The 13,166-nt window shown below is 35.2% G+C and overlaps 2 protein-coding genes across 7 annotated transcripts in view; one reads left to right on the top strand and one right to left on the bottom strand.

The window, feature by feature from the left end:
* Window positions 1-4,481, bottom strand: part of LOC129939673 (serine/arginine repetitive matrix protein 2-like) — a 38,087-nt gene extending 33,606 nt beyond the window's left edge. For 3 of the 6 annotated variants that reach the window (XM_056047774.1, XM_056047777.1, XM_056047779.1), the window contains exons 1-2: window positions 4,119-4,481; window positions 3,852-4,051 (exon numbers count right to left, since the gene is read on the bottom strand). In XM_056047774.1, the coding sequence (XP_055903749.1) occupies window positions 3,852-3,940 (89 nt within the window). In that variant the 5' untranslated portion in view covers window positions 3,941-4,051; window positions 4,119-4,481. Of the gene's footprint in view, window positions 1-3,851; window positions 4,094-4,118 lie in introns of those variants that run through there. The other 3 variants (XM_056047778.1, XM_056047776.1, XM_056047775.1) reach the window with 3 other exon arrangements.
* Window positions 4,482-10,329: 5,848 nt separating this feature from the next.
* LOC129945732 (uncharacterized) lies at window positions 10,330-11,232 on the top strand. The gene is made up of 4 exons (XM_056055610.1): window positions 10,330-10,371; window positions 10,637-10,825; window positions 10,924-11,133; window positions 11,194-11,232. The coding sequence occupies exons 1-4, from the start codon at window positions 10,330-10,332 to the stop codon at window positions 11,230-11,232; spliced, it is 480 nt and encodes a 159-aa protein (XP_055911585.1).
* Window positions 11,233-13,166: the final 1,934 nt, after the last annotated feature.

The following is a 13,166-nucleotide window of genomic DNA, read 5'->3' as shown; positions in this document are numbered from 1 at the left end:
AAAACCAACTCTTAAAAAAAAAATTAAAAAGAAGTCTCCAGAACAGTTTTTAAAATCTGAAAAATCATGGCTTAAGAAAGTGTTCGAAATTCCTTTCCATCGTATTCCAGTGGCGATTCCTTCGTGTGTTCTTGGAAATGGGGATCAGATGGACATGGAGGGCACCCGCGATATAAACAAAACTTTTTAGTAAATCCAGAAGCGAGTGCTACCGATATAGTGCTAACGTAGTAACGTGCATAGTTCCCTTAGAATTTAAAAAAAAAGAACTAATAACGATCGTAATTTGGACTAAGTTAAGAACATCTTGTCCGAGTTTGAAAAAGAAAATATTGAAATTAAAAAGAGAGTTCAACCGAATGTATGAAATTAACAACCTTGAAACTTCAAGCATAATTTTTAATGATAAAACGGTTTTTGTACATTCTTTTTTTTTTAAAGGATGGTTGATGCAATGCTCAGTTTGCTATATATGCAAAGCTTAGCCTAAAGATCCTAAAGAAGAAGACCTTCACGTGCAAATACGATTTATGGAAGCTCTTTTACATATATCGTACAAAATTGAAAACAAAAACTGGCAGGCCAGAGGGTTAGAAGGAAAATTGGCGGTTAAACAAAAGAAAGAAATTTTGCAGGGCGCAATAAGAACTGAGCTGGGAATTTTAGTTGATTTTCTAAACAAGGTAGATGAAACACCGCTGACAGCAACACAGCCCTAACATTTTTCAAAGATCTAGCAAAAACCGCTCGAATTATGGACTTGGAGACGGAGTTGGTTAAACGTTTTTCGATTGTTTCAAAATCAAAATATATCTATTATTATAAGCTCACAAGTGTTCGCAAAGCTGACATAATAGACAGGTTGCCAATGGCTATCGAACAGTTTTCGGAAGATGTCTTAGAAGCTCGTCAAAAGGATTACAACATTTTTCGAAGTGGGGTTTCCAGAAATGACTATGAATGGACCACTGTGCAGCGGAGCAATGACCCCAACACACTGCTAAAGATTTGAACAAAATAATGTGTCAGTTTTACAATAGCCTCCACAATTGCCAGATTTTAACACCATTTAAAATATTTGGAAAGATTTGAAAAGTAGAATATCGTGCAAGAAGAAAAATGGTCCCAAAACCTGTGGAAACTTGTAAAAAATTAATTGATTCTATGATAAGTTTAGCGGTTTTTATGAACAAAGGCTACCTCACCAAGCACTGACGTCTTGAGGTTACTCATTTACTTAAAAATCAGATTCAGATTCAGCTTGGGACTGGTATTCGCTGATGAAATAATTGAAAGAACCTGATTGATCAAACCGAAATGTCACTAAGGTCATAGAAGAAATATCTTGCGAGGATTACGTTTCTACTTTCAGCTCAGAATGGGTGTCATCTGCACTCCTGCAATAAAGCGCATATCCAAAATATTCTACCATAATGTGACTGTCTCTCGCGATTGAGACAGATAAGACAGAGATAAGAAAAGAACTACCATTTGCGCTAAGAAAAAATTGTTATATTTAAGCTGAAATCTAAAAAAGCCCCTAAAGAAGATGACGATCTTTTAAAACAAGCTGGAGATAATCTGGTTTATCCGTAAAATATACCGCAAATGCCAGCATGTCTAGGATCGACCTGTTTAGAGCCTTGTCCGGTTTTGGCATATCGCTGACATACTTGTCCATTTTTACGGGATGATAATGAAAAGTTTAGCGGCTCGTAAAGTCAAAAATAAGTCATCAAAAAAAGGCCTACAACACTGACGGCAACATCTCGATCACAACGGCATCATCAACGACAATTGTAACTTTGAGGTACTAGTTAAGGACTTTGTCTACCTGAATCAGCGCTGAAATCAAACGATGAATTACTCTTGCTGTACGCTGTTTTTTGGGCTTAAAAATCAATTGAGTGGTGAAGCCCTCTCTCGAGCAACAAACGAATTCTGTCTTGCTATAAAATGCAGAAACCTGGTATCGACGGTTCCGTATGTATAGACAGCTAATGGAGGAAATGATGCAGCGACGAGACTTCTAGCCAGGGACCGAAAAAGGGCGGAGATAGGTGCAGAAGACTGTAGCGCCACCTTAAGTCAGGGAATTAAGGACCAGTGACGGATTTGCCGTGATTAATTAATAGGAGAATCTAAAATGTAAGCGACCGGGTATTAAAGTACCTGCAATCCGCTACATCTACAGTATATAGGAGTAGGTATCTTTCTCAGATACTGACTGAAGAAAAACTCTAAAATCAATTACATAATTTTAGGGCTCCATGACTGCTTGCGTAATCATAATTGTATTTTTACTTTTTATCAAGTCCAACCAATAAGGTTGGGATAGGTAAATGGGCTGGCGATTGATGACGTTATCGCCAGACTTAGATCCATTGTGATGCTTTGAAGTACTAAACTTTTCTGAAAATAAAATATAAAAATCTAAACCTTTTATAAGGCCTAATAGGCGATTCTCCTGAAATACCTACCCGTTCTTCAAGACTATTGAAGTAGTGTCTACTTAAGATTGTTTCTAGTGTAGCATTGGGCTATACAATGGCATAAGAAGTGGGCTGTATCTTAATGCTTTTCCTCGTAATTGTAGCCTTTGCACATGTTGTTCATGGTAAGCCGCAATTTCTTTTTATGGTATCTATGCTTATATGCTCACAATTAATCTTAGATATTTTGTATAGATGCATAATTGAACAGAATCTATTTTCCGAACTTGGACCACAGTTTCTTGGCTGTAGCACACGTTTCGAAGCTTTGCCATCTTTCATTGGTTTGTTGATCTGTTTAAGTATACAAGTGTACATAGACATGTACAAAGTATGTCTCTGTAACTAAGAGTTTTAGCCTTCCCTCCTCGACGGGTTCCCTCCATGCCGTGGTGAGAGGTATTACGTTTGCATCCGGGACTACGCAGCATTGGTTACTCGGCTCGGGAGGCGAAGTCGCCGGTGACGAACCATTACTTCATCTGAATACTCTTAAAAAATATTAAATATCTTTTTCTTTTCCTTCTCTTTTTTTTAGTTACAGATCTAACATTTTTAGAATCCAAGAGTTAACAAATTATCTAAAGAAAGAAAATAGACCAATACGAGAAAATCTCTTACTACAACTCTTTTCTTTTGAGAGGAGGCTTGCATCGAAGCAATTAAGGTTTATTAAAAACATTCAGACGAAGCACGATCCTAAACTACCTATAAGAGAACGGTAAAAAGTTTGTATAAGTCGAACTGGGACGGTGTGACAGAAGTGGAACTGTCCCCATTGAAATGGAATGCTTGGAAACTATCCGGCCACCCGCTGAGAACTGACCGAAACCTCTCCCAAAGGAGGCCCTTGGCAGGACGCTGTCTACAGCTGGTCTCCAGTTGAGAAAACTAATTGCTGACAAAGATCATGAACCAACCATCGGAAACTCTTCCACTATCCAACTAAGGGATAAGACGAAGGGAATTTTTCTGACAAAACTAATTATACGAACAGGACTCCCATCCAAGGACCAACCGGTTCACAACAGCCACAATCATGGCTTGCCTAAGATAGAAAAAGCGAGAAAGAAATGGGATACGGTAATAGTGCTGGTAGCAGCCAAACGTGCAACCAGAACCTATCACTTGCCTCTCAATCTGTACACCGTATAATTGACACACAGCACAGCGTCATGACTGTCGTGGAGAAAAAAGCTCAACTAATTTGGTTGCAATTGTGTTACTTCTTATATTCATCCTATGTAATTTGAAGGATATATTTATTGAGAATATTACGCACATTTCAAAGATTCCTATTTAATTTAAGAAAGATTTCTATTTACAGCGTTTACATTTAAGTTAGAATTGTTTACTTACACCATTTTAGACTGCTTCTTCTTCTTCCGAGGCGGTGAAAAGTTAATTTTCCTGGTGCTGGAGGAATCCGCTTCTAAATTCCTGTACATATATATTATTATTCCAATAAGTAATTAGTTGTAATTTAAAAACATCTCGCGACACAATCAAGCGAAACTATCAAGACTTGTATAAATCATAAACAACAGCGACAGCAACCGCTTTAACAACAAATTAAGCAAGACAAAATTTTAACTTGGTTTTTATAAATAAAGAACACAAACTTACGATGTTATTCTTATTGTGTAGTAATAAAAGTTGAATTGATTAGAATACACAGAAAATGTTTAAATTGTCTCAACAAAAATAAAACACAACACAATACACAAGCAAAGCGATGCATAAAATCTTGCACTAGAAACTTACATTGTGATGCAAATTCATGGATTAATTATTTGGTTGATGGAAATAATTGTTTGCCACAATTTTTATTGATACAATTACAATGAATAATCTTTTGAAATCAAAATATAAATAATATTATGAGCAAAATTATATGAACAATTGTTTCCGTTATTTATTTTACACAAGAAACAAGACAAGAATTCCGTTAGTTCATTTGAAGAGACGACACATTTTGAAAAGTTTAGGGCGATGGTTGGCGTTCAAATGCAACGAAGACCAAGCGTCAACGTCAATGTCAATGAGTAAGTGATGCCAAGTTTTTCATAATTCGTAGGACCCCGTTCGCACGTAGAAATAAATTACGTTTTGTTTACGAAAACAGCGTCAGTTCTATTTATATCATATACGTATGTATGTCAATAGTAAATATTTATAAGAATAACAAAATAAATCTGACGTTAAATCACTGCATATTAAAAGTGATGTGAAAAACTACAGTGGATAGAGATTTGAGTTTTATGCAAACATTAAAAGATAATTTCGAGGTATTTGTTTCGTGGACGGTCTGAGTCTCGATGGGTGTGATCGAATAGTAGTGTCTAGCATTCAAAACACTATAACGGATATATAAAAAACCTATAGCACTATCTTTTTTTACGGGGTGGCACCTAGTGGCTCCGGCGGAATTACCTATTGCATTTTTTTTAACTTGTATATTAAACTTCAAACAACGCCACTTTGATGCTATTATGTATTTTATATACAAAGTTGCTGTCATTTAATATCTCAAGATGAATTTTGATGTTTTGATTCAATTTGCAAAAATTAGCAACCGTATTTGGGGCGACTTTCTATTCCCGCAGCACGAATTTCTTTCTGATTTTTTTTGTACAGTTAGGTAGGGGTCTCAATAGAATATTAGGGCGAGGAAACAACTTTAAGTCATAAAAAAAAATATTTTCTTTTTCGGACTTAACCCTACTTTTTTTGTATTGCATTTTTTGAGCCTAAAACAAGTTTTTTTTAATTGATAGCACGGCGTACTAACAGCTAGGTATCTTAGGGGGGGCATGCTGCCCCCCTGCAACCCCCCTGCTTGGGGTCACTATAGGATTTGGGGTGGGTGCGAGTTTGGGTATATGCAAAGTACTTTCCCATTTGAGCACTAAAACAAAAGAAATTATCAAGAAAAAAAAAGAAGTATGGCAACACTGAACAAAAAACAAGGAAGAAATGTCAAAATCAACCATTTTTGAGTGTTTTGTATGGAAAAAAGTAAACTTTAAAAATTAATTAAAAATATAAATAAATGTTTCCTCGCTCTAAAATTGCTATAGTTATTATTTATTTGCACATATCTATCGAATAAAAAAAACAGCGAGTCGAAATTCGTGCTGCGGTAATGGAAAGTTGAGCCCCGTATTTTTTATAGGTTTTCTTTTTCAATACCGATGTTCTTTTAAAAAATGTATCAATAGTATAGTAGGATTTTACACGAATGACAAAAACAATATCCGCGGTATGGTTACTACCGATACAAGTTAAAGTAGAATCTTACTATGAACGGGTTTTCATCATTTCGTCATTTATACGAATCTCGAATGGATCTTATGTGATTTCGTTCTCAAATGTTGGTACGATTTACATATATTGTATTTGTATCTCGATGGCTGTGTTCGTTGAGTAGTTGTGCATTTGGAATCATGTGTTTTGCATTGGGGAACAAATCAATCTGTTACTGTTGATATTATTTAGTTTTGTTAATGAAAATGGACTAACTGGGCTTCTGATGAAAGAGAAAGCAATAGAAAAGATAATTAAGTTTTGCTATGTTTCCACCAAAGGTTTATCGCAGTATACTTACTTAATTACTTAAGGTGGCTCTACAGTCCGGGCGGACCTGGCCAGCTCCGTCCCTTGCTAGCTGTCTCCAGTTTCGCACACCTAGTTGGTTGAGGTCTTCACCCACCTGAGTCACGGTCTTCCTCTACTGCGCCTTCCCTCGGGATTTGTCGGGATATGTATTTCCTTTTTCAATGTTTTTTTTAAGCAGTATTCACATGAGCGCGACCAACGAACGACGAATGAATTACAAAATATGAGTTTATATACGTTTGAAGACATATTTCCACACAAATTCTTATCAAAACGATAGCAATATAGTTTCTATTTGATTTGTGATGCATACTTTTACTTCTCAATATCATATATTAATAAATTTAAGAAAACAAATTTATTCGTCGCGAAAAAAATGTAGTTGATACGAACTATCAAACTTTATTCGTGTTCGACATCGGTACATGACTGTTTACCTCCGCCGGTTTACCTCTGCCAGTTTACCACCGCCAGTTTACCTCTGCCAGTTTACCTCCACCGGTTTACCTCAGCCAGTTTACCTCTGGACAGTTTACCACCGCCGGTTTACCTCTGGACGGTTTACCTCCAGAGCAGGTAAAGTAGTTTGAAATGTGTCTTATGTTGCTCACAGGGTGCTTCTTTGGTGATGCAAGGCCCAATCTTACTGCCTTTTGGCGTTTTATATTTTAGTGCCACTCGGCAGAGAGTTTATTTATTTTAAACAATTTTTACTAAACCTACTGGACTGAAATATACTTACTTTTATAGAGGATAGAGGACTCTCCTTACAAAAAAAAAAAAAACTTACTTAAATATCAAATGAATATTTTTCTTTATAAAAAAAAACGTTGTGGAAGTGTCATAATTCATTTCATAAAAAATGAAAATAAAGAAGAACACAAAACTAAATGTCAAAATTTTTCAATTAGAAGGTAGTTTTGAAAATAATAAACTACCTTACCTGTCTGAAGGTAAACCGTCTAGAGGTAAACCGGCGGTGGTAAACTGTCCAGTGGTAAACTGGCAGAGGTAAACCGACGGTAGTAAACTGGCAGAGGTAAACCGGCGGAGGTAAACCGGCGGTGGTGAACTGTCCCGCTTCGGTTCCACATTATCCACACTCGCAACGAATAAAATAATCTTAACTTAAAAAAATCATTCTGGTTTTGGTTTCAGTGGTTAATGGTTTTTGGCTTATAATGTCGTGGCTCAACTTTCCATTACCGCAGCACGAATTTCGACTCGCGGTTTTTTTTATTCGATAGATATGTGCAAATAAACAATAACTATAGCAATTTTAGAGCGAGGATAAATTTATTTCTATTTTTAATTAATTTTTAAAGTTCACTTTTTTCCATACAAAACACTCAAAAATGGTTGATTTTGACATTTCTTCCCTGTTTTTTGTTCAGTGTTGCCATACTTGTTTTTTTTTTCTTGGTAAGTTCTTTTATTTTAGTGCTCAAATGGAAAAGTACTTTGCATATACCCAAACTCGCACCCACCCCAAATCCTATAGTGACCCCAAGCAGGGGGGTTGCAGGGGGGCAGCATGCCCCCCCTTACATACCTAGCTGTTAGTACGCCGTGCTATCAATTAAAAAAAACTTGTTTTAGGCTCAAAAAATGCAATACAAAAAAAGTAGGGTTAAGTCCGAAAAAGAAAATATTTTTTTTTATGACTTAAAGTTGTTTCCTCGCCCTAATATTTAAAACATGTTCTATTGAGACTCCTACCTAACTGTACAAAAAAAATCAGAAGGAAATTCGTGCTGCTGTAATGGAAAGTCGCCCCAATGTCGTTTCTAAAGCTAGTAAGTTTCGCAACCAACTTGTTCTCTACCTTTCTTTTGACATCCTAAAATATGTAAAGAACTTTTCTGGATATTTTTCCAGCAGTCTTATTAAGGAAACATATTTTCTTTCAATTTTCCGATTTGCATTAAATGGATGCACATGAAATCTTTTTCTTATTTTGTTTATTAACAAGGACACCAATAACTTTTTTTTTTAAACAAATATGTTTGTTTTCAAACAAAAAACAATAATGATAAACACAAAAAAAAAACAATTGTCAGAAATTGTCAGAAGAGAAATCGGAACTCTCATGTGAAAGAAATGTCAAAATCGACGAATATTCGTTCATTCGTTGGTCATGCTCATGTGAGTAGAGCCTTAGAACCACTTATAGTAAATTTGCATGTGTGTATCTGCACTTCGAAGTCTGCAGACAAAGATGCAAAATAAATGAATCACACTGGTTGGATAGAGAGAAGATAACAAATGCTAACCTCTTTAAAAATGCAGATTATAGGAAATCGGATGAATATTATAGTGAAGCTCCTCTTGCTGCATCAGTGTTGCAGCCATAATGTTGCAAGTGTAACGAAAGCTTTATTTTTAAAATTTGTTACTATTTTACTTTTTTAGTCTTTGTAAGATGGTCCTATAGTATTCTATACAACTGACTGAAGGTGCCATCTGTTTGTATGTAGAAGAACTCATTGATGTTCACAACTTAAGGACCAATAAGCACCGGTATCTCCTCTTTAATACTTCCTTATTTTCCCGTTAATTATAAAAACAGGCACGATCGTATGAGACTCTAATTAATAACAAAAATCGACACATCACATAAGTAATCATTTTATTGTAAATTGATAAAAATTGCTCGAAATATAAACCTTCATATCTCTTAACTTGAGCCAAACACCATATACGAGTAAATACTAACTTTCAGAATAGTCGGTTGACTGGTCTAAGAATTGAATGGAAACAAACATAAGGAAACTGGATTTTTATTAATTTTTTACACTTTTCAAGAAGGATTTTTCTTTGCTAAAAAATTGTGTTTTTCCCAAGAAATTTAAAACATTAAGTTAGAGGCCAACATTTGTTTAAGGTTAATTACCAAAAACTGTTGTCAAATGTTTTCAAATAAAAAAAATTCGGTCCTAATTCGTAAAGATCGGCTAAATAAGTTTATCGTTTGTTAAAAAAAGTCGTTTAAAAACTATTATTTGGAGTTCTAGTTTAATATACTGTAATATTCGGCTTGGTTCGACAGTTAAAACTTATTCACACTTGCAAATAAAACACAATTTTACTTTATTTAATTTGTTCCAAACTTATTTATTGAACACTTTCAATTAATACTTTTCAAACACAGTCTTTACTCAATTATTCCTTTTTAAACACAGTCTTTACTTTATCGCAGTTCACAACCAATAATAATCCCGCTTCGCTTATGAGCACCAATTTATATACCTCAAACTACTACTAGGTTGTTCTCGATGCTTAATAAAGCTTGTTCTCTTCTTAATCACTAGATGTTGCCCCTTCGAGGTTCTTGTATGCGCTGAATGTTCTCGAAGTTAGTTCTCCTCTTAATCACTAGATGTTTCTCGATGCTTAACGAAGCGAGTTCTCTTAATCACTAGATCCTAATAGAAGCACTATATGTAGCCCCTTATTTTATTCTACTATAACACGACATTAAAAGAGATAAAGAGTGTATACATATTACAATACATACATACGTGTTATTCTTGTATTAGGTTCATTTTGTGTACTGTATCGAAGGACCTCTGCCCCGTCTTGTGCCATGACGTCCCGATGTACCCACGATCCACAGTTCTTGGTCTGACGTGGTTGATTAACTTAACTGCAAATCTTACCTGCATCAGACTGCATCTGTTTAAAAAGCAGGAATACCTCTGGTGCGCACTCTTCGTTCGGATAGAACGTCCCAAACGTAAATTGTTGGTCGAAGACATAGCTCTCGCAATGTGAACTCGAACAAAATTGTAAATTCTGTTGATTCGAGCCCCGTTGTAATGGACATAAGAAGATTCAGCTGTTCGATGTAAGCCGGTACAGCGTCGTAAAGACTGCCGCTCGAACACCCGAAGCTTCTTCTTCATCCCATGCTAAACCACACAGGCCGTATGATACAGCCGTTTCGTCAGACCAAAGGCTCCTCGGGTCCTGGTCAGAGCAGAGAAATATAAATACGGATCTAACCCGACAACAAGGTACTTCGCTACAATTTTGCTCGTTGTTCGCTGCCTATGAAGATTAACGATAATCATCTTGCACCAATTCTTGCACGTATCCCTTGTGGTCCTTAAAGGTCTTCTCGAAAGCTTTGCTGATGTTCGGAAGAAGACTTAGACCGAAGATTTGATTTTCCAATTCACCAAAACAATATGCACTATTCAGCGGATGACCTGGACCCATGTTCTGTAACTATCACATCGATAAAATTCTTCGAGAAACGGTGAGAATCGGTACAAAAATCAATTTATCGCATCATCGGGTTTCTGTATCTTTTGACAGTCGATAACTTTATCGACTGAAACAAACGGAACAGAAATACTGGAAAAATGTGATAAAACGGGTTTCCGTATCTTTGAAAGATAAGTTCATTGATTTAAATGTCAAAACTTATCACTTACCATCAAGCAGGCGAATAGATCAAGAAACTAAATAAATAATAAAAAGTTGTATTTTGTACATTATTTTATTCAAATTTTATAAATTAGAGATCTTCCCGAGTTACCGGTGGACAGAAGACTACTTTAATAGAATTTATGGCCGAAAACAAGCCCTTTGCAAGAGGCCAATTCTCAAGCCATAATTCTAGGCAAAATAACAGCGAGACGTTGGAGAGTTTAAGCGCACAGCTAAATACTCAAGGACCTAACATAAAAACTGTTGAGCAATGGAAAAAGGTATACATAATATACATATACAAAAACAAAGTAAGCACCAATTTTGGTGTTGATCTTGTTTCGAGGACAAAGTTTTTAATTTTTAATTTTTGTTTTAGTGCTGGACAGACATCAAATCGTCCGTTAAAAAACAAGCCAGCGAGCAAAGGGCATTTATGAATAAAATTGGTGGTGGGAGCGTAGTGGACCGACCTCGACCACTCAGTGATATGGATGAAAAAGTTTTGTCGATCATAACAATTGATGCCGTTGATGGGGATGGTTCAACCCCTGAATTGGGAATAGAAGTAGCACTCAATGAATACGATGTAAATACCTACAAATTATTCTTTATTAAATTGAATTCTAATCTATTTTTTTATGTATAGAATCTAGAAATTGAACTAGATGAAGACGAGGGCCCTTAACCTACAAAAGTTAAGAAGACCCAAAATATTGGGTATGCAAATGCTTTGGAGGAAGCAAGGGCCATGCAAAGCTCCGTCAAACAAAAGCTCGACGAAATTTTAAAAATAATCAAGAAAATTCTGGATTTAAAAAAAAAAAGTGAATATCAGCACTTTATATGTAACTAACTCTCTCCATGTGATTTGTTTGTTTTTTTTTTTTTTAAGTATACATATTTATTTTACTGTTTGTATGTTTTATGAAGTTTATTTATTTTATTGGATTCACTATTTTTATTTTTTTAAGGATGTTTTTTTTTTATTATTTTGTTAAAATAAAAATAAGCCTATAGCATATATTTATAAAGACTTGCACTTCGTTTTTCATGCCTTAACAAAACATTGGTACTTTTCGAGTGACATTGTTTTCCAACTTATACTTATCAGAATTTCAGTGAAATTTCAATGTCACTCGAAAAGTATTTGCTCGATTTGGATAATTCAAACGCTTCTGAGTCACAAATTAGTGTTATGCTGAATTTCAAAAACAATTTTTAATTTCAACAAATATTTCAAAAAAACATCATATGAAAATGTTCAAGGATTGTATACGAAATGACGAAACTATTCCTATTTGGAATTTTTTTGTAATTTCTGTTTGAATCGAAAATGGATTTTAGTACCACGTACCTATAGGATCTAAATTAAGACTCAGAAGAGTTTGATTTAACCAAAAGAAGCGATTGGTTTTAAAATGACATTTACATATCAAAAACTTACAAGAACTTGAAGAGAAAATAATACGAAATCAATGATGATTTTCTATACTTTGTTTTTTTTTTTTTAATTTAAATTTTTTAGTAATATTTTCAGACATATTAATTATTTTAGTGGAAAGAGCTTTCATCTCCAGCATCATTTTCATCTTGAAAATTTTCCTCTTCTAAAAGGCCGTGCCTTAATCGGAAGTTATGCAGCATACAGCATGCACTAATTATTCTTCCTGCTGCTGGCGGAGAATAACATAATCCCAATTTAAGGCACCGGAACACAGATTTTAAAACTCCGTTGAGCCTTTCGACACAGTTGCGTGTTCTTGCATTAATGAAGTTGTAGGATCTTTCATCAACAGCAGAAGAAGAGCGGTATGGTGTCATGAGATAAGGGCGAAGTGGATAGCCAGAATCACCTACAAAAAAAAGATTTAAAATTGTAGTGCAAACGCCTTGTGAAACATAATTGCTTACCTAACAGCCAAGAGCTGTGTTCCCCCGGTTCACAAGCTTCATAGCGTCGTTCAAGCAAAGATTTCACTTGAGATCCATCCCATATATAGGAATCATGTAAGGATCCTCCAAACTTTGCTATCACACAGGTTGAAGTCACATACCTGAAAGCAATTTTCATTAAAACTAAGATTTTAAGTTCTTAAGAATATATTTACCAACTGGACATTCTTCGAGTGGTATCCTTTTCTGTTGAGGTAGCATGCTTCGATTTCAATGTTTGCTTTTTGGATCCTCCCATGGGTGCAGTCAACAGCCCCAATAACTCCGTGAAATCCGGTCTCATTGAAATATCTAATAATAATTTATAATAATAATAAGTTCAAAAATATTTTTCAAATTTGACTTTGCTTTTTTGAATCGTATTCCTCTTCTCTGGGGCATTTTATCCACTTGCCCTCTAGCTTGTCCTGAAGTATTTTGGATACTTCGGCTACAATGCGGGACACCATAGTTCGGCTCATTGCTGCTGAAAAGTCGTGCCCAACGTCCCTTTGGTAGGACAGTAAAATTATTGCAAACATAGTAGATATATTTTATATATTAATATTTCTTCACTTTTACTCAATATCAATTATTTTAGAACTTTCTTTTTTTTATTTGAAAGAAGATTGACAGTTCAACTTATCGCCTTCCAAAGGATATTCCTGTCAGAATAGTTTGGAAATT

Source organism: Eupeodes corollae, chromosome 1 (assembly GCF_945859685.1).
Source record: "Eupeodes corollae chromosome 1, idEupCoro1.1, whole genome shotgun sequence".
NCBI classification, from domain to species: Eukaryota; Metazoa; Arthropoda; class Insecta; order Diptera; family Syrphidae; genus Eupeodes; species Eupeodes corollae.
Note: the sequence above shows the minus strand (reverse complement) of the source record. Positions and strands in the feature narration are given on the sequence as shown.